Source organism: Puma concolor, chromosome D3 (assembly GCF_028749965.1).
Source record: "Puma concolor isolate L17-30 chromosome D3, mPumCon1.1.hap2, whole genome shotgun sequence".
Lineage (NCBI taxonomy): Eukaryota > Metazoa > Chordata > Mammalia > Carnivora > Felidae > Puma > Puma concolor.
In genome coordinates this window covers 10,290,085-10,312,056 of record NC_141678.1, presented here as the reverse complement: position 1 = coordinate 10,312,056, position 21,972 = coordinate 10,290,085, and the positions used below count along the sequence as shown (strand labels likewise).

The 21,972-nt window shown below is 46.0% G+C and overlaps 1 protein-coding gene across 2 annotated transcripts in view; it reads right to left on the bottom strand.

Annotated features, from left to right (window-relative positions):
* Window positions 1-21,972, bottom strand: part of PTPN11 (protein tyrosine phosphatase non-receptor type 11) — an 80,392-nt gene that overhangs the window by 11,836 nt on the left and 46,584 nt on the right. The window contains exons 7-13 of one of the 2 annotated variants that reach the window (XM_086681736.1): window positions 18,836-18,932; window positions 15,725-15,804; window positions 15,443-15,601; window positions 10,796-10,927; window positions 6,609-6,775; window positions 5,126-5,193; window positions 4,480-4,631 (exon numbers count right to left, since the gene is read on the bottom strand). In XM_086681736.1, the coding sequence (XP_086537862.1) occupies window positions 4,480-4,631; window positions 5,126-5,193; window positions 6,609-6,775; window positions 10,796-10,927; window positions 15,443-15,601; window positions 15,725-15,804; window positions 18,836-18,932 (855 nt within the window). The remainder of the gene's footprint in view (window positions 1-4,479; window positions 4,632-5,125; window positions 5,194-6,608; window positions 6,776-10,795; window positions 10,928-15,442; window positions 15,602-15,724; window positions 15,805-18,835; window positions 18,933-21,972) is intronic. The other variant, XM_025933483.2, reaches the window with a different exon arrangement.

Below are 21,972 nucleotides of genomic sequence, written 5' to 3'. Positions count from 1 at the left end.
CCTCTACTCCAACCACACAGCTTTCTTTCCATTTCAGGAACATGACCACTCATAGCCCCAATGTCCAGCACAGAGCCCGGCACGCGGCACAGCCTATTTTAATGGATGCAGGAATGAATGAACGAAGGTGAGAAGGCCTCTTGATTGCACCAAGGAGCTTGAGGAAGATGTGTGAAAAGCACAAGTCCAGGAAAATGAATAAAAAAGACAGGACAAATGTAGACAAGGGCGTCATGGTAACTCAAACTTTCCATCTGGTGAAACTGGAGTTTTATTGAGGCAACAGCCACGTCTATCTTGTTCTGTTATATCCTCAGCATCTAGTCAGTGTCTGGAACACAAAAGGCACCCAAATATTTCTTAAAGGAGTAATACCCAACGAAACATTTAATGAAAGAGAAGGCGCCGGATGCTAACTGCCAGCACCGGCCAGCTTCAGTTTTGCTGGCGACAACCAAAATCTAGCACTGCTGCATTTCTATCCTGGCCCATTGGTGATGGCAGAATTCTTTTTTTTTTTTAATGCTTATTTATTTATTTTTTGAGAGAGAGAGCGTATGAGCAGGCGAGGGACAGAGACAGAAGGAGAGAGAGTCCCAAGCAGGATCCACGCCCTGCGCAGAGCCAGATGTGGGGCTCAATCTCGTGACCGTGAGCTGAAATCAAGAGTCAGACGCTTAACCGACTAAACCTCCCAGGCGCCCCTGATTACAGAACTCTTAAAGGTATCTTCTGTCCTGTAGTACGATGCACTCAGAGAACGCCACCCAGAGTCTCTACGCTGCAGTTAAAGGATGCTCGATGCAGGATGTGGAATTATTTCCTTCAAACAAGAGTTGCCCACATGGTAAATTTGATTCTCATGGGGGTACAGGCAAGCAGCTCTGAAATTATTTCGCATGTATACTAGGGGTGAGCAAATGAGCAAATAAATTGTAGATCATGGGAACCAGGTTTCCCCCAGTTAGAGAAGTTACAAATTAGCAAGGGGAAGGCTAGTCTGAGCCTTGGGGTACTGAATGAGAGCCGGAGACATCAACATGCACTGAGGTTTAGCTTATATATATATATATATATATATATATATATACACACACACACAGATACAGTGACGATTATTGGTATTTATGCATATGTGCATTAGTATACAGACGTTATTTCCTAGCACTGTCCACTGAGAGGGCCCAGAAGCAGTAATACCCAGTAGCAACAAGCATACCCAACACCCAAACCTTCATTTTATTTTTGTTTTTATTAAAAATTTTATTTTTAAATAAATTCTCTTTTTTTTTTAACATTTATTATTTTTGAGAGACAGAGTGTGAGCAGGGGAGGGGCAGAGAGAGAGGGAGACACAGAATCCGAAGCAGGCTCCAGGCTCTGAGCTGTCAGCACAGAGCCCGATGTGGGGCTCGAACCCACGAACTGTGAGATCATGACCTGGGCTGAAGTCGGACGCCCAACCGACTGAGCCCAACTGACTGAGCCAAAATTTTATTTTCAAATAAGCTCTAACTCACAACCCTTGAGATCGAGAGTCGCATGCTCTACCGACTGAGCCAGCCAGGTGCCCCCCACAAACCTTCAATTTTAAATACCTGTCTTTAATAAACAGAACTGGGGCTCCATAGAAAAATGGCCAATTCAAAGGCTAGGAGAGGGGAAACAGAAGATGAGCCCGGAGCATCTTGCATGCCAGAAAGTGAGCAAGTGCTCAAACACAAAAGGATAGGGACACGTGAAAGGGACACAGGAGCCAATCTGAAAACGTGCCTCACTCGCACCTTCCCCTGGACGACCACCTGTTTTTTGCTTCTCCTCCTCCTAATGCTGTCGCTACTTCCTGCTTCCTTCCCCAGCCCGCCGGTCCCTGACCTACTGTCTTTCTTCATTTACCCTTGTCAGCAAATTCCTTCATTCCCAAAGGTCCTTAACTCTTCAGAATTTTGAAAATGATGGCATTTAAAAGAATAATCAATGATCCCGAATGAGTTTCATCCTTCTGCTCAATTTAAAACTCAGATGGCTTTACTGTTTAAGTCTGCCACTTAAGCTTTCTACTAGATGAAGGTACTTCTTACTTTACCACGAAATCAGGTAGTTCGAGCACAGAATCAAACAGTACAATGCAGAAAACCACGTTATAGGATCTTATTTTTAGGGGCGCCTAGGTGGCTCAGTCGGCTAGGTGGCCGACTTCAGCTCGGGTCGAGATCTCGCAGTGCATGAGTTTGAACCTGCTTAGGATTCTGTGTCTCCTCACTCTCTGCCCCTTCTCCGCTCATGCTCTGTATCTGTCTCAAAAATGAACATTAAAATTTTTTTAATGAATCATCTGGGGGCACCCACGTGGCTCAGTTGGTTAAGAGTTCAACTTTGGCTCAGGTCGCGATCTCACAGTTCGTAAGTTCAAGCCCCATATCGAGCTCACTGCTCTCAGTGCAGAGCCTTCTTTGGATCCTCTGGCCCCCTCTCTATCTGTCCCTCCCCCACTCTCACTCTCTAAAAAACAAATTCTGAAAAATTTATCAGCCTGACAGCTCGGAGCCTGGAACCTGCTTCAGAGTCTGTCTCCCTCTTTCTCTACCCCTCCCCACCTTGCGCGCTCGCTCTCTCTCTCTCTCTCTCTCTCTCAAAAAACAATAAATATTTTTTTAAAAACTTTTAAAAAGTCTCTAAAAATGAATACTCTAAGACACCTAAAGTGGCTCAGTCAGTTAAGCGGCCGACTCTTGATTTCGGCTCAGGTCATGATCTCATTCGTGAGACTGAGCCCAGAGGCAGGCTCTGTGCTGACAGTGCGGAGCCTGGAGGCTGCTTAGGATTCTCTCTCTCCACTCTCCCTGCCCCTCCCCCACTTGCACGTGCACTGTCTCTCAAAATAAATACACATAAAAAATTAAAAGTAAAAAAATAAGTAATAATGAATAATCTAAGTCAACACATTTTTTAGACTCTGAAGCCTCTTAGACCAAATAGCAGTTAACGTGCTGAGGACAGTGCTGGCACCTGTCAGTCCCAAAAAATACAGGCTGAATGAATGCATGCATGCAAGCACTCTTGGGGTGGGATCATCAGGGACATTCGGTTTCTAGATTCTATAATACTTCAATTATTACGGAACATTTTTGTCTACTGCCTCCTGACCCCCCAAAAAAGGGCAGCAATAAAAGTATTTTTAAAGAGGCTCCTAAATCCAAATTGCAACTCGAGATTCAGGGTCAGAGAGACTGGATGTGGTAAGGAGAAGATCTGAAGTGCTATAGAGGCTGGGAGAGGAAGTGCCTGAAGTCTCTAGAACAAGGATAAATACCAAACCTTCTGAATGAAATAAAGAGAGCTCCTTCCCCAGCTTTTCCACACAAGATTACATTATATGCTTCAAGACATTCCTGACTATTCTCCAATTTGTACCAACTGTGCTACATTCTCTTTGTATTTAGTACGAGATTCTTCTCTGTGAGCAACTTTATGCTTTAACTATTCCTGGCCCAGATTAAGGATAACTGGAAGACAAAGAGAAAATAGCCTATAGTAACCACCTAAATTTTTCATAACACCAAGTCAGATTTAACACACTAAAGGTCGAAACCAGTTACCTGTTGATTATTTGACCTTACATTTCAAAACCTACACTGTTTCTGAAGATGTTTTTTTGTACAATGAAACAATCCAGTGTCTTCACGTGAACGGAGAACGTCCTAGGCTAACTAAGAGGTATCTTACTTGGCTAACCAGGCTCTGATAACGCGGCTACAAGTCTTTCGATTCGCTGGCAGGTGCCATTTTGCAAAGCCGAGTTCTCTGGAAGGCAATGAACAGGGTAAAGCAGGCCTGTCTGCAGCGGAGCAGCGGGGCTGGTGAGGGGAGGGGAGAAGCACAGATCCCCAAAAGAGCAGTCTCATTTCCCTCCTCTCAGCGGATTTCTAATTAACTCAGCTTTGTGTCTGTTATGAATAGCTTCACATGGAAAGGCTCCAGTTCCACATTCTTCTTCATTATGCATGGCTTATTAAAATTGAAATCTCACTGTTTCCAACTCAACCAAATTGATGGTTCAAACTGCTGTGTGCAATGAAGAGTGAAGCATTTCGTTTAAAAGATGGGATCAGGGTAAAGACGGCCCGGATCAAAACTGGAACAGGCTGGAGACTTCGAGGCCTTCGGTTCCAAACCCGCCATGTGAAAATCCTGGGATTTGCCTGGGAAAGTCCTAACCTTTCCACGTGGCCGCTGCCCAGTCAGCCAGGCCAGGACGATGGCAGGGCGCCCATCCCCACGGTACCCTGTCCTGAGAAGTCAGAGTTGCGAAGTAGGGAGTGGTTTGAGAGAGGCCCTTCCTGGCTGGGAACAAGGTTCCCATTCCCAAACAGTGACAGTTGGCTCTCAGGGGCCCATCCCGCTCCAAAGGAGAGCGTAGGAGAGCTGCCCAGAGGAAGAAGACGGAAATCTGCCCGCCAGGCCCTCTGGGTCGCATACCTGCTCTTCTTCAATCCTGCGCTGTAGTGTTTCAATGTAATGCTGAACGGCCATGTAGATGAAGCGGTACTGAGCTTCCGTCTGGACCATCCCTGACCTCTGAGACCGCACCATCTGAATGGTCTTGGGAACATCGATGTCGCAGTCGACACCTGCAAAGCAAACACCATGAAGCACCGGGACAAACTGCAGGGCCCGGATGAAGACGCACAACTTTTGGCAGACGCAGAGATAAAGCAAATGTTCCCACTGGACGTGTTCCGAGGGCTACACTGGCCTTCTGGGCGATACAAATGATCCCAGAAGATTAGCTGAGAAGGTGTTGGAGGTCAGGAACACCCCACTTTCCAAACGGCACCACCCCCACAACCTCCGCCAGGACGAGGGGCGTGGGCAAAGACCACCGCTGCATATTCAGCAAAAGACCACAGCACTAGGACCCACAGCTCCAAGGCTCCGTTTTATGTCGAGAGTCAAACAGAATCACGTTTGTTCCCTCGCAAACACACTGGAAGTCAAAGTCCTCAGCCTAGATTTTGTGAAAATGTCTTAACATTCGGATTCCCCCCTAGGCTATTTTCACCAGCATTTTCCTTCCATAAACTAAAAACAGGAACTATAGCTTCTTGCCCTCCAGATGACCTACCTTTCTCTCTGATGATGTCAATAAGGATATCAATCACAATGAACGTCCCTGTCCGGCCAATTCCAGCACTGTGGGTAGAAGGACAAAGCAATGACAATGGAGTCATTCATGGGGGTTTCAGACTCAAAACCAAGCTAGTAATATTAACAGAAACGATGTCTGCTCTTAGAAGTATTTATAAGATTGTCTATTTGTATTTGAGAATAGATTAGCTAAGAGGGCTTGGGAATTAGTCCAACCTATACTTGGAGCCCGGCTTCTCCTGTACAACGTGCCTGAGGCAAGTCCCATACACTCTGGGCCCTCAGTTTCCTCATCTGTGAAATGGGGATGATAGTATATGCCTTACAGGCTTGTAATGTACATCAAACATTAGTAATGTATGGAAAACACAAAGCACAGAGGCCGGCACACAGCAAGTGCTCAATAAACAGTAGCTTTTTGTGTTTTAATTTTTTACTGTTTCCTTGTTTTTCAGAGAGGGAGAGACAGAGAGAGAGACAGAGCGTGAGCAGGGAAGGGGGCAAAAAGAGAGACAGAGACACAGAATCTGAAGCAGGCTCCAGGCTCTGAGCTGTCAACAGACAGCCCGATGCTTGGCTCGAACTCACAAACCATGAGATCATGACCTGAGCCGAAGTTGGACGCTTAACCGACTGAGCCGCCCAGGCGCCCCAACAGCTTTTTAAAAAGGGAATTAAGTTTCACATGCAGCTACTTGTCCAACACATGGATGAGATCTGGGAAACTAAACTTGCCCCAGCAAAACCATGAAGCCCAGATGTGGGCACTAGAGGCTGTAAACTGTGGCGAGAGGCCATGAGCGTGGCCTTCAGAGGCCTGTGTGGGGAGTGGTCCAAAACCTTGAAAGTAAACAAGTATATTATCGGGAAAACATGCACCTTATTTCTGTGGCAGAAGAGAATACATTAAAGTGATGAATCCTAAGTCACTATATTAAAAAAGGAAACTGGGGGCACCTGGCTGGCTCAGTCGGTTGGGCATCCGATTCTTGATTTCGGCTCAGGTCATGATCTCATGGTTTGTGGGTGCGAGCCCCATGCCATGGCTGTCAGCACAGAGCCTGCTTGGGATTCTCTCTCTCTCTCTCTCTCTCTCTCCCTCTCCCCTGTGCATACTCTCTCTCTTGCTCTCAAAATAAACATTAAAAAATATTTTTAATAAACAGAAATAAATAAAATGGAAAAACAAGCAAACATTACGAGACTACATAAGGGCTCCCTGAGGATAAGGATGATGCTCCCCCCTCTGCCCTGCTACCACCAATACCTGGCAGTCCCACAGGACCTAGGAGAAATTCACTCTCGGGGCAAAGTGTCCCTCAGTGCAGTTTATGCATGCCTCGAACAGAGATTAAATTTTTCTCACAGGTAAAGAGCTGGGGGTGGGTAGGTAAAAACAAGCCCTGGGCATTAAGAGACAGGCCAGGCTGCAGCCTGGAGAGGTGGCAGGGGCCAGTCACCTGCAGTGAACTACCACAGGCCCCGCGTCCATAATGCTCTCTTGCTTATGGTGGACCTCCTCCAGGAAGTCCAGCACGCCCCCGGGGTCACTGGGCACTCCGTGGTCCGGCCAGGTCCGAAAGTGGTATTGCCACACGGTTCTCTCTGTATTCCCCTGGAGTAGAGCCAAGAAAAACCAGAAAAGAATTAAATAAATCAAGGGGTTGAGGAATCGCCCCATCCTGATCTTTCCCAGAGCCGATGTGAGCCAACTGCTCCATTTAAAGGTCATCTTTACAAGTTTCCCAGATCATTCCTCCTTTTGGATCTGGCTGAGCAGCCCTGGAGGCAAGTCTCTGCTTCTGACATAAACCAAAATGTCCAGTATAGCAACGCGTTCCTCAGGAAGCTACAACCTGCATCACCTCTCTGAATCCTCAGCGGCAGGCAATGCCTCCTTCCCTCCTCATCCACACGTAGCTCAACTCCAGAGGCAACCGAGGCCCCTGGGTCCTGGGGCTCTCTTCCCAGCAGATGAGAAAACAGCTATCCCCTCAAGACACATTTGCCTCTTTCTCTTTTTATACCCAGCCCTCCTTCCCTCCCCCAAAACATCCACTTTTATTATAGTATCACGGTATTTTAAGTTTCTGTGTAGTGCAAAGTAGGTAAAAAGACAGGCTTTGCAATCAGAAGGCTGGGTTTTAGGCCCAAATCCCAGCATTCATTATCACTGTGGTCTCCAGACATCTCTAAGCATCAATTTCTTCACTTGCAAATGGGAATAATAAGCTCTCTCCCAATAACTACCGTGAGGATTGAACAAGACCGATAAACACACAGCCACTACTTGGCAGCAGCAAAAGACTCAGCCACTGATGCTCGTCTAAGGGGAGGGGCCGTTAATAAAGGTCAAGACTACAGACGACCGGCTGCCTGGGGGGCTCAGTTGGTTAAGCGTCCGACTCTTGATTTCAGCTCAGGTCATGATCTTACGATTCGGGAGCCCAAGCCCCACATCGGGCTCTGCACCAGAGCCTGCTTCAGATTCTCGCTCTTCCTCTCCCCCTCTCTCAAAACAAATAAACATTAAAAAAAAAAAAAAAAAAGAGTACAGAAGACCGCGTTCCGGATCTACCCAGATGAGGCCATTGTAGCAGCTCTGTTCACTGCTACATGTTCGCACTACAGATCTGAAGGCAACCCAAGCTACTGACATTTTAAAGGAGATTTTGAAAAGAGAGAGTAACTAAGCCAGGGTCCACCACCAGTGACTTTCAAGACATCCAAGGAATAGGAACCAGAACTAAGAGCTTTTCTTGAAGTACGTGCATTTAATTTACCGATGCCACGATAAAAATTTTTCTTAATGTTACCAGTTGCTAAGGCTCAGGGGCCACATGGGTCACAGAACAGTCAGGGAATGAGACCCAGCTGCCCTGCACATCCATGCTCCTCCTCCTTGGTAACCTCTGTCCCAAGAGATCTCTGCCAGGCAGTTAGGAGTTTAAATGAGATCGTGTCATAGCACTTTAAAGAAAAAATGTAACGTGTTATATAAAAAGCAGGTAACACATGACCAGCAATTCTGGAGAAATAGTCTGTCCCGTGTCAGCACCTGAATCCACGGGTATAAAATACAAATCCAAATGCCAAACTTTCCTGTACCTGTTGTTCAAAAATCTCTGTTAACAAGAATATGGATGGTTTATTACTAAAACTGAAGAAAAATCCACCTGCTACTCAGAAACGCCTGATAACAGAAAGATGGGCGGTTAGCTCTAAAACTGAACACACCTACGTGGAATCTCTGGCTAGCGTCCCCTAAATCTCTTTCATTTCTGTTGCTTCTGCTGTGCTTTTCCAGCTTCTCTCTCCATCTCTGCAGCGGAGTAAACCTCCCCCCACCCCACCATCAGCAGAACCACACCCCCACTGACATCAGAAGTTCCAGCAACTGGCCGGGCTTCCAGTTCGCTTTGGTCCCCTGACCACCTCGTGGAACTCAGCAGACTGCCGGGCCCTCGTCTGCTCTCCACCCGCCTCCCCCTGCCCCCTCGTTGGGCTTGGGCGCCACATACTATGCTGACAATCCCCTCCACTGCATCCCTCCCCTCCCTCCACCCTCACTCCATCCACTCCATCCCCGGGAAAAGCCCCAAGCCTGGGCAAAACCAACCACCCACCTTCTCTGTTTTGTACCTAAGGAACAGGGATTGGTGTCACTAAGTGTTCACGTTCGCCACCTCAACAGGGTGCTCAGCACTGCCCGAAATCGTGCTGGATTCCCCTCATCTCTGCTATTACTACATTACCAGTCAATACTTTTTCCACCTTCCCACATAGCTCGTCTCTGATTCCCAGCTGATGGCCTGGCCTCATAGAGAACACAGAGAAAATCCATTTCAGCCCCTCTACCCGCATCTGTGGCCACCTTCTCCTCTTCCCGTTCTGCTGTCACAGAAGGACGAACCCTCCACCCACCACGATGCTCTGGGTCCCACCTCTCTCCTCGCCCAACCTCCGTTCCTGCCTCCCTGCCATCTTCGCTTTGACGTCTCAAAGGCATCTCACAATTTGTGTGTCCAGAAGGCTGCTGACCCTCCCTCCCCCCTCAAATCCACGGCCACCAACCCCACGCTCTCGCTAGAAAACTGGCGGTCATCCTTAGCGCCGGCCTCGACCCTTGTCCACGCTGTCGCCAAACCCCTTCTACTCAGTTACCTCCAGGAGGTCCCCTTCTGTCCACCGTGCCACCTTTCACCTGGACGATTCAAGCCCTGCCATCCTGCACACCTTCTGCCAGCGTTTCTGGCCTCGTCACAGCACCACCGCCCGCTGCGTTTGGTTCTTCTTCCTCCTCCTCCTCCTCCAACTGCCCAACTGTGCCCCACGTCCCGCAGGCGCCACCTCAAGGCATCCGTCATGTCCGTCACTCCTCTCCCACGTTTGTCCTGGCATATTACATGCTATTCATTTCCAAAGGCGGGAATAAGAAGCACAACAAGAAAGACCAACTGCCAGAGTCCCTGGGATCTGACCTAGAGGGGAGGCCGTCAGACCTGGACCACCGCAGCGGCCTCCTAACAGGCGTGCTGGCCACTCGGGCCACCCGGCCTGGCCTCCCCACCCGAGGCTGTCAGACACCTTCCTGGCACGCGGCTCAGTGTGTGCGTTCGCTTGGCGCGATCACCGTCATGGGCTCCGGGCTAACCACCGCATGGAGTTCGCATTTCTTAACATGAGGGTTAAGACTTCCCAACTTGGTCCCGGCCTCTCTCCAGTCTATCCCCTCCATCCCTCACTTGCCTTCACTCCCCGTAAATCCCGCTCCCCTTCCATCTGCACTGCAGTGCCAGGGCTCACGGGGACACCTCCCTCTGGGAGCCCTCTCTCCATCGTCTTCTCCGGTGGAAACCTCACTCAGAAAAGCCCCGCCTCTTCTGAGACAGCCTCCCTGACGCCCCGGCTGGAAGGACGCTCAGCCTCTGCAATTCCATGCACTTCGGATTTGTTACAGCCCGCGTCCGCTCTGCAGCGCGGCTATCTGTTCCTGTGGCTTCTCACGGCTACACGATTTTAATTCCTTGAGGACAAAGGCTTCATTCGCCTCTGTGTCCCCAAAAGGCCTTGAGAAAGTAAGTCCCCTCTCATCATGAAATGAAAATGAATCCAAATCCAACACCGTTTTGTAAAGTTAGTCACTTCAGCAACAAACTTAAACCACGTGCGGTTAAGATCTGATGCCCTGGAATCTGATCACTGAACAGGCCTCAGGGGCTTTACACTTGCTGCTCCCACACCTGGAACACTCCTCTCCAGACGCTCTAGGTGCCTGGCTCCCCCACCTTCAGCTCAAGTGACACAGCCTTAGAGAGGTTACTCTGATACAGCAATCTCCCTGATTACTCCATCTCTGGTACCCAGTCACTTCTACCGAAACGTCCTGGAGCCCTTGTAGACTGAGCACAATCGGAAAGCTTAGTTGGTTGTTTATTTTTTAACCTTCCGTCTCCTTAGGCCCTGAGGGCAGGAACTGCACCCGTCTTGTTGCCACTGTACCAGTATGCATCTGGTACACAGAAAGCACCCGACCAGTGAGCGAACGAGAGCAGGGATACATGCAAACGTGGGTAACCCCATGACCCTGGATTCGTGCACACCATAACCAGCTACCAAAGTCTCTAAAATACGACAATATACTTACTTGTCCAACCTTCGAAAGTTTAAGTTCTCTTAACGTATAGTCATGAGCGGCGCTTTCTTTGACGTTCCTAACACGCATGACCCCATATTCTTTTAGAGCACACTCGTCAGGCCAGTATTTGACACATTTACTCTGGAAGGGATCAGAAAAAAGAGTTAATCTCTGTGAACTCTGAAATGAAAAGCCCAAACCAGCGGAAAATAAATGTTCGAGTCCTGCTTAATAACCAAGCTAAAGAAAATGCCCTGTCTGGCATCTGTTAGAGTTTCAAAGAAAGGGAAAAACAAGTTCGAATAAGAAAAAGCAGGTGCTTGGAAAGCCGGGGAGAAAGGGGGAAGAGAAGTCAGCCTTGGCAGAGTCGTCTGATCTAAGATGCATGTGAAAAGAGGGTCAAGGATTGTTTATTTACCTCTAAGGAACCAAAGACGCAGAGTGAGGGCCTAGCCAGTTTGAGGGTTCTGCCTAGCCACCGCTAAATTCTGGATTCCAGGGATCTGCCTGTCACTCCACAGGGGAGCCAAGCAATCACTCTAGAAATGGATGGGCTGCCCAAAGAGCCACACTGTCTGATTCGCTTCCGTACCCGCGTAGGAGGACTCCGTGCCTTATCTAACCCAAGTGTGAATAGCTCCAGCACCGAAAGGCAGCGATGCGGTTTTGAACCAGCTGCTTTTTCTATATCCAGATCCATCTGATACCTACTACACACGTCACCTTCGCTTAACTGGGTGCCTGGGAACGCCAAGCCCGTAATAGCTGCTGGCTTCAGAGCAGACAAACCGAAAAACATGGCACCAAGTAAATCATTCTTGTTGCCAAAGAGGAAGATATGTAGCTCAATGAGAGATGAGTCTGTATGTAATTGGTGATGTGTCCTGGGCAGAGGATGTTTTTGCGTTTTGGTTTTTTCTGGGAGTGGACTTTCCACAACCACCAAGATACCTATTGAAAAACCAAGAGACATCAGCCAGAGAAATTTAGCTTTCGTGCTAGGAAGACAAAGAAATTCGGTTATAAAACTATGAATAAGAGAGCAGCTGCAGGCATCCCCAAAGTCAATGATTAATTGAAAAGGGAGGGCAGGGGGGAACATGGCAGAAGGAAGTTGACCAGAAGTATTAACAGACGGTGCAACTTTTTTTGCCTGGCAATGGCTTACGTGGTCTTTTATTATTATTCCGAATTCAGCTTTCTCTTCAGTATTCTGTAGATCCAAATACCTCTTTGACAGACTTGATACAATTTTTATTATCCTCAAATAAGCACTTTTAATATTAATGGTACTCAGTGCTGTTGCTGGCCAATCAATTCTGTGACTGTTGGCTGCTCAAGAGACTCAACAGAGAACAAAAAATTAAATCATAACTCCGAAAACATTTCAGCTGACTTTGAATTATCAGCAGACTACTGCGGCCCTCCTCCTAGTTTTCCAAACTCTGACACAGACTTTGGCAGACAAATTCTACAATGTGAGAGCTAATGCTTCAGTTTTTAAACTAAAGCCCAGGAATCAAAAGGAATTCAGAATCTGGGTTTTCTCCTGTGCAATGGTGGGAGGGTGGGAGGGACCTGAGAGAGCAGGTTGTGAGAACCACCTGTGGAGAGAATATGTCCATTATCCTCTCCATCTGGGACTAAAAAGCATATTCGGGAAGCAGGTGCAGACGTGGGGGCGGAGGTGAGGAGAGGGGCAGAGTGATTTAGCCCAGTGTCTGTCTATTCTAGGAGTTTTCGGCAGCCCTTCTTGAAAGGGACGTAAACTAATTCCTCTGAAGTGACCCAAGAACCCTTTCTTCATGCCCCCTGGTCCCCTGAGAAGAGGTAGCCTCCTATGAAGCGGACTAAAGGCAGGACAGAGGGCTCAGTTTTCCATTCTACACGTAGGGCAGGTAACAGTCACCTGAAGCAGAAACTAGGAAGACGTTTTACCCTGTCCATTAATTCAAGAACATCTCATGTTACTGCACATAGCTGCTGGAGGAAGCCTTTGTTTCACAGGGACCAGATCTAGCCTCAAAGGTTTTCAGAAGTGCTGAAACTAGTTAGCACAATGATGAAAATCTTACAAAATCACACTGCCCTTCAAAACTGATAGGAGAATTACATTAGAGCACTAAGATCCAAATCACCCATCTGTCTTAGGTTTAACTTGCAGATGACTGCTATATTCCATGAAAATTTTATGCAAACCATTTAAAGTGTAACTACAAAAGAACTTTGACTAGAACACAAAAACACAGAACTTTTCCAACTTAAAAACCCACATGGATGGGCTCACTTTGGGATAATGCACAGAGCTGTTACTCAGTGAGATCTGTCTGCTTCTCTGTAGGTGTGGGATGTTACAATTTTTAAAAACCGGAAAGGTCACAGAAAGTGTAGGGAGAGGAGTACTTGGCATAGACAGCTGGGGAGGGGGGGTGTACACGGGGACAAACACTCTGGGGGCAGTTTGGCAGAAGTTATTAGAATTTACAACATGCATACCCTATGACCTAACATTTCTTTTTCTTGACATCTACCCTAGAGAAACATCTGCCACACGCACACATACACAAGCAAGAATAACATTATTCACTTCAGCACTGCTTGTTAAGAGCAAAAACTGAAACACTTAAATGCTCAACACATAATGGTGAAATAAATTACGGTATATCCTTACCATGGAAAATCATGCAATTACCAAAAAGAAAGAGGCCAATATGTACTAACAGTAGATATTCAACCATTCACTTCGGTGGGGCCCAAAATGCACAACAAAATTCATGTATGAAAATACTTTTACATACGGTATTTTTCAGAAATTAGTACTATAGACTTCATTAGGCACCTACAGGTACATAAATACACGCACATACGTAAATGTTGGTATGTTATGTCTACAGTAATGCCTCCCATACACGTATGTATGTAAATGCCAAGAAGACAGCATGGAAGAATACACGTTGCACCGGTCACAGGGATTTCAAATGGGTGGCCAAGGGATGGTGACAAAGGCAACTTTAATCATAACGATAATGTGTTTGGATATTTACATAAATATATGCTTGAATAATTCTAAATAATTTACAAAATTTTTTAATGTTTATTTATTTTGAGAGAGAGACAGACAGACAGAGTGCGAGTGGAGGAGGGACAGAGAGAGGAAGACACAGAATCCGAAGCAGGCTCTAGGCTCTGAGCTGTCAGCACAGAGACCAACGCAGGGCTCGAACTCACAAACCATGAGACCATGACCTGAGCTACAAAGTTGGACACTTAACCAAATGAGTCACCCAGGCACCCCTTCAAATAATTTTTAGATGTCTACAAGTCATGATAAGTATGATTTATATGACCAGTGAAATCACTACTTGTTAGTACTCCAATCCTTTGAAGGTACTAGATGGGGCTTTTCACATTCCCTTCTGGACTTCTGCTCCTGGATACAATAAAGTAACAGGGATTGGATTTACCCTTCCACCTCAGACAACTAAAAAACAGGAAAAATGAAAAGACATATATAATAGAATTAGTAAGAAGGACATTAAAACAGTTATTACAAATATACTCCATATGTCCAAAAGGTGTAAGTTAAAAAGAGAGACATAGACGGCATTAAAAACAAAAACAGGGGCACCTAGGTGGCTCAGTCAGTTAAGCGTCCGACTTTGGCTTAGGTCATGATCTCACAGCTCATCAGTTCAAGCCCCACGTCGGGCTCTGTGGGCTCATCCACAGAGCTGGACGGGCCACGTCCAGCTCAGAGCCTGGAACCTGCTTCAGATCCTGTGTCTCCCTCTCTCTCTCTGCCCCTTCCTTGCTCGCACTGTCTCTCTCTCTTTCTCAAAATAAATAAACATTAAATCAAAAACAATCTTGAAACGAAAACAAAAACAAATGGGTGGTGGGCACTAAGGAGAGTACTTGTTAGGACGAGAGCACTGGGTGTTATACGTAAGTGATGAATCACTAAATCCTACTCCTGAAATCATTATTAAACTATATGTTAACTAACTTGGATTCAAATGAAATTTAAAAATTAAAATAATAATGATAATAAGAGATTCTTACATATAAAAAGAACCCAAAACAATAAAACTTACAGAGATGAAAAAGATAATATCTGATGAAAGATGAAAAGAGAACACACCGAATAGTCCTAACAGCAGATGATACACCACAGAAGGAAAAAAATCAACCTGAGGACATACACCAAAGCAAACCGTCCAAAATGAAACCGGGGGGGGGGGGGGGGGGGGGGAGGGGGGAGGGGAGGGGGCAGGTTTCTTGAAACACCATCTGCCAGAAGTCATTCACCGTGTTTTGCAGGGGGTAGACAGCCAAGCAAAATGAGCAAAGTCTCCATGGGCCGCAGGATAACGTCAAGCAACCTAATACACGTGTAACTAGTGTCCCATGTTTGAAGAAATAATACACATTTCCAAATTTGAAGAAATCTATAAAGCCCATAGATCCAAGAAGCTCCATGAACCCCAAGCAGAAGGAACATAAAGAAAACTACACCAAAGCCTGTTGTAATCACATTTCTTCTACTCTCTTTCCTCCAGAGGGTCAGAGTAAGCCTAATTTGTTTATTCAATTGTTAACATGGTCAACCTGACATGTCTGATACTTCACAGTTCATCAGAAGAGCGTGGAGTGTACCTTTCCTCTCTCCACTTCTTTCGTCGTCATGACAATCACTCGCGAGTTTTCTTGAAACACCATCCGCCAGAAGTCATTCACCGTGTTTTGCAGGCAGCCTTGTGTGGCAATGTAACTCTTTTTGGGCTTTGAATTGTTGCATTTGGTTTCAAACTCAGGCTAGAAATTTAGGAAGAAATTCCTTTAATCATTGGAAAGTTGCTTTCAGGTCACAAGAAATACAAAACACAAAAGATGGCTAGCAATGCCTGGTCAGAAAACATGGCAGAAAGCAAAGATTACCATGATAATATTTGCATTGATGTAATCTGAAACAGGCTCATTGGGATCACCATCATGGAGGACAACTCTGGTATGATCGACTGGAAGAAAAAGAGACCACAGTCAAAAAGTACTCATTCCTCTTCAGGACATGTCATTTCAAAATAGTTAATCCTCAACCTCGTCCAAGTTTTATTCACTTAATGATAAAACCACATAAAAAATTAAATCCTAAATGAGCACAACAATGATCCAAACACCACATGATGCCTCATAATGCGGTCTTTAAGAAGAACAAAGTAGCAACAGCAATTCCTTGGTCTTGATTATGTGCTGTGGATATACAGGATATTACCACTGGGAGAAGCTAAAGGGTACGTGGGAGCCCTCTGTATATTTTTATAACTTCTTGTGTCTAAAAATATTTCAAAACAAAAAGTTTTTTTTAAAACCAAAGCAAGAGTAAGTATAGATAAATGACATGATGTCTGAGATTTGCTTAACATAATATGGGGGGAGAGGAGGAGCGGAGCAGAGTATAAATAAAACAGGACTAGGTATGAGTTGACAACGCTGGGAGCTGGGCAGCGGGTATGTGTGGTTCTTTATACTGTTCTGTCTACTTCTGAATATGTTTGAAACTTTCCATAATAAAATTGGTGGCTTTTTTTTTTTAATGAAGCACACTGAACTACAACATCTAGCAGATAAGATTTTGATAGTGTCAGCTGACCAAATTCTGTACAAAAGTACATTATTGGGGGGCACCTGGGTGGCTCGGTCGGTTAATCGTCTGACTTCGGCTCAGGTCATGATCTCACGGTTCGTGGGTTCGAGCCCCGCTTCGGGCTCTGTGCTGACAGCTCAGAGCCCGGAGCCTGCTTGGGATTCTGTGTCTCCCTCTCTCTCTGCCCCTCCCCTGCTTGTACTCTGTCTCTCTCTCAAAAATAAAATAAAAAAATAAATAAAAATAAAAAAGTACCTTAGTGGTATAGAAATCTGAGCACTCTACCTAAGCAACTTATCTTATAATGGGAATTAGTGATATAGTTGTATGTCTTACGCTCCCCATCTCTAAAGAAATAAGACGTTAATCAAGAGGAAGCATCTGACTGGGACCTTTAAGAGAGGAAAAGGCAACGATACTCTCTTCACATAACTGCAGATGATTGTTCCTGTTGCCTTTTCCTACATCCCTGCATCTCACTAATGAGTTCCATTAGGCCTCCTGAGCAGAAAGGAAAACTTAGACATAAACAGGATGAGGCTGCCCCAAGGTCATCAGGACCATGCTGTGGCTCAGACTGATTTCTCTGCAAATTCCTATTGCCTTTTCTCACTATTATGAATGGCTGCATTTTCTCCCATCCTCATCTACACACATTTCAAATAACCGTTTGGATGTGATGGACATATGTATCATGTATGCGTCCATATGTACGCAGAGAGAGCAAGACTGTCTCTCTCTCTCTCTCTCTCTCTCTCTCTCACACACACACACACACACACACACACACGACAGATTTACGATACCTGACATAATGGCTTGGACCCAATGAGACATGAGAGCAATGCTCACCAAATTGGCTCATGCATCCCAATAAACTTTGTGAAGTTTCTGAACACCGAAATATATACACATGTATATACAAACAAGCCCTATTTTTAAGTTTGGTAAATACATTATGCATGCACTGCCATCAATCTGTATGTCAGATTTAAATTTTTCTTTCTTTCTTTTTTAGACACAGGATATAAATCAAGAGAAGTTCTAAATGTTCCTTCCCTTCACCCCAGCGGGCCGCCTTGCACAGCCCGCTCTGGCGATCCCTCCAAGAGCGTGGTGCTCAGAGCAGAGACTGTGAGGGCTCCTGTGCCAGTTCTCCCGTTGGGATCTTGCTAAAATGGTCTAGAAAACCAGGAGAATAAGAACACCCACTTTGTGCACATGTGGTGTAATTAAGTGACACAGGTGCAGAGTCCGGTACAGAGCAGCCCTCAGGACACGCGCGCTACAACAGCCGTTTAGTGCCATCTCTAGGGTCCTCGCCACAGGCCTCCATCCTTCCTCTCGTTCCCTGTGGCTCAACTTTGGCTCTACCAGGCAGCATCTGGGTAATTAAGTGCTTTACGAATCCCTTAGGGTCCTCTTCGGAGCAAAGCAGAATGTACCTGTATCCCCTGTAACTCGAGCTCAGAGGATCAGGGAGCAGAGCAGTTCGGGTCCTTGGGAGGAGGCTGCCTGTTCCCCAGAAGAGGGAACGGAGGCCCAGACAGAGGCGTGTCTTCCCAAGACGCACGGGCCGAGCAGCGCAGTGCAAGGACACAAGTCTGGGACCTCTGAGGGTCATGGTGTGGCCTGCCCCTGGGAGATGGCAAGCCCTGAGATACTCACTTTTTTTTTTTTTAATTAAACATTTAAAAAAAAAATTTTTTAACATTTATTCATTTTTGAGAGATGGAGAGAGACAGACCGTGAGTGGTGGAGGGGCAGAGAGAGAGGGAGACACAGGATCCGAAGCAGGCTCCAGGCTCTGAGCTGTCAGCACGGAGCCCGACGTGGGGCTCGAACCCATGAACCCTGAGATCATGACCTGAGCTGAAGTCAGATGCTTAACTGAGCCACCCAAGCGCTCCAATTTAATTTTTTTAAATGTTTATTTTTGAGAGAGAGACAGACCACAAGTGGCGGAGGGGCAGACAGAGAGGGAGACACAGAATCCCAAGCAGGCTCCGGGGTCTGAATTATCAGCACAGAGCCCAATGCAGGGCTTGAACTCACAATCCATGAGATCATGACCTGAGCTGAAGTCGGACAACTTAACCGACTGAGCCACCCAGGCTCCCCTGAGATTCTCATTCTTAGGCAGACAAAATTAATTAACAAAAGGAAATGACACATTCAAGACCGCCTGGTGGCCATTTTACCCAGCACGAGCATCACAGGAACTCAGTGAATGACATCATCCTTTCCCACCGCATTTGATGATTTTGGAAACTGCTCACAATCGAAAAAGCCTAAGGCCTCGGCTCTGCTAAGAAGACACGGAGCCCCTGGGAAAAGTTACAGGGACGCCGAGGAATCCAACTCTCCAAGAGTGACTATTACTGGACAGAATATTAAATACTTACAGGGTAGGATGTTTTTATATCTATTTTTGTTCTTATTTTCTTGTCTCTGACCCTCTTTTCTGCTGTAGAGAAGTTTGCACTCCTGTTGCTGTAGTGTCTGGAGAGGAAAAAAAGTAAATATTATTGCATGTCGAAAGCTTTAAAAAAAAAAAAAAAAATCCTGGCTCAGCATTTCTGTTTTAGGAACGTTATCCTTGGAAATGTTCAGAGTTGCATACAACAGCTACAGATATGCTCATCTTAACGCCATGTCAACAATGTCAAGAACAATTTCCAAGAAGAAAGGACGGCCTGGACAGCACTACCATTAATTCACACAAACGGGTGCTCTGCGACCATTAAAAAAAAACGTTCTTGGGGCGCCTGGGTGGCTCAGTCGGTTAAGGGTCCGACTTCAGCTCAGGTCATGATCTCACGGTTCATGGGTTCGAGCCCCGTGTCGGCCTCTGTGGTTCGAGCCCCGTGTTGGCCTCTGTGCTGACAGCTCAGAGCCTGGAGCCTGCTTCAGATTCTGTGTCTCCCTCTCTCTCTGCCCCTCCCCTGCTCGTGCTCGGTCTCTTTCAGTCTCTCAAAAATAAATAAATGTTAAAAAAAATTTTTTTTTTTAATGTTCTTGGAGAATTTTTAATGCCTTGAAAAGATGATCAGAGTAAACATTAAGTGAAAAGAAGATCAAACTTCCAAAACAGTGTATTACATAAGCCATATGTCTGCATTAGCCTATGTATATGAGAAATGGCAAAAGGATATATACCAAAAAAGGAATGGGAGTGTTTTTTTTTCAGGGTACTAGAATTATGAAGCCTTTTCTTCATTTTTTTAAACTTTGTTTTTTTGTTTTTTTGTTTTTTTTTTTGCCTTAAGTTTTTAGTGGATAAATATTTATTAGGACAGAAACCTTTTAAATTTTTAACTTTTTAAAAAATGTTTATTTATTTTTGAGAGAGAGAGAGAGAGACTGAGCACAAGTGGTGGAGGAGCAGAGCGAGAGGGAGACACAGAATCCAAAGCAGGCTCTAGGCTCTGAGCTGTTAGCATAGAGCCCAATGCGGAGTTCGAACTCATGAGCTGTGAGATCATAACTTAAGCCAAAGTCAGATGCTCAACCGACTGAGCCACTCAGGCATGCCAGGAAAGAAACCTTTTATTATTTTTTTAATGTTTATTTATTTTTGAGAGACAGAGAGAGAGGACATAGGTCGGGGAGAGGCAGAGAGAGAGGGAGACAAAATGTGAAGCAGGCTCCAGGCTCTGAGCTGTCAGTACAGAGCCCGACACAGGGCTTGAACTCATGAGCTGTGAGATCATGACCCAAGCCTAGGTCAGACACTTAACCGACTGAGTCACCCGGGCACCCCTAAGAAACCTTTTAAAATAACAATTATTAGGAACGAAAGTTGGGGCGCCTGGCTGGCTCAATCACAAGAACGTGTGACTCTTGATCTTGGGTTGTGGGTTCGAGCTTCACATTCGATGTAGAGATTACTGAAAAACATAAATAAACTTAAACAAAAAAGACTGAGAGCCAATGAGCGTTGGTGTAGAGCATATAAATAATGGCTGTGATCATGCTCTTGACTTTATGATCTGCTGCCTACTTTTACCATCGTTTAATTCAGAGCAAGCCACATACTACCTCTCAAATTCGGATACAGTAGAAGTGGTACTGGGTACCACTGGATCACGACATGCAAGCTTTGCTCCTCCTATCCCAGAAACCCTATGCCCTAGGCAGGCAGCGTGAGTCTGCTTGTGTCTACACAAACACCCACTCCCTACGTTTTCCCCAGCCAGGGAGTAAGGAAGGGAATGTCAGGCTCTTAGAGCAAGTGGTCAGGAGGGACTCCCCTTCAGGGAAAGGAGGTGGGGAACGCGATCTGAGAGAGCCACAGAGGGGCTAGCCCCGGCAGAAGAGGGGTTGTGGGGAAGCGAGAAGGACCAGCTGCAGAAACAGACATGAAGGTGCACAAGCCAGGCAGAAGCATGTTCAAGGGGTTAAGGTTTTATTTTCAAAATTACAAGAAGTACCTCTTTGAAGGACCATTAGTTTCTAAAAAGTCTAATGTGTAAGCGGAATTCACAAATGGGCAAATCAAGGGGCACCTGGTGGGCTGAGCATCTGACTTCGGCTCAGGTCACGATCTCGCGGTTCATGAGTTCGAGCCCCACGTTGGGCTCTGTGCTGACAGCTCAGAGCCCGGAGCCTGCTTCAGATTCCGTGTCTCCCTCTGTCTCTTTGCCCCTCTCCCCCTCGCGCGCGCGCTCCCTCTCTCTCTCTCTCTCTCTCTCTCTCTCTCTCTCAAAAATAAATAAACATTTAAAAAAATGGCAAATCAAGAAAGTGGAAGGGACACTGAATAAAGAGAAGAAAATATATGTGCGCTATACATGTATATATAAATTCCAAAATGGTTAGCCCATCGAGGTTTCTATAAGGAGCAACAGTCAATATTGCATAGCACAGTGGCCCGCTAGATTTCCATTTCATTTATCTGAATTTCACAGACAGGTATCAAAGTCGAGATTTTAAATTGCTATTTGGCTCTCAGTTTGAAAATGCAATAATTGGGCTTGACACACAGCTCATAACAAAAGTCGGTCCCCGGCTGAAACCCAGGAGGACTAAACTACAATGTACACAGACCTCGGATGATGAGACAGTCATTCCAATTCTTAAAAGGAGCTCGGATTAAGTAATTAAGGCCATTTGCCTTCTGCGAGCTGGCATTTCCTCTGAACTGTGAGCCAGTCTTACTGAGCAACACTGCTGTGTTAGGAGAAGAAGGTTCAGTCTTGATTTTCAGACATTAAGGTGAGGTTCAAAAAGAAGCCCAAACTCTACAAGCTGACTCAAGCACTTAAAAGCCAAACAAGTGAAGAGAAACAACATCAACAAAAGCTACAAGGTGGGGGTGGCTAGGAAATAATAAGCTGCTTGATTCAAAACAAACCTGACAGTGACGCGTTCAAGTGCTCACTTACGAAACATACCTCGCGTGATGCTTTGCTGGCGGAGGCACAGGCCTGAGCTGTCTCTATAAAAGGCAAATTTCACCCAGACCCTCCCTTGCTCAGGCTCCAGTGTCTACCCCGGCCTGCAACCAAGTTCCAGCTTTTCAGAACTCACGCTCCTCCTC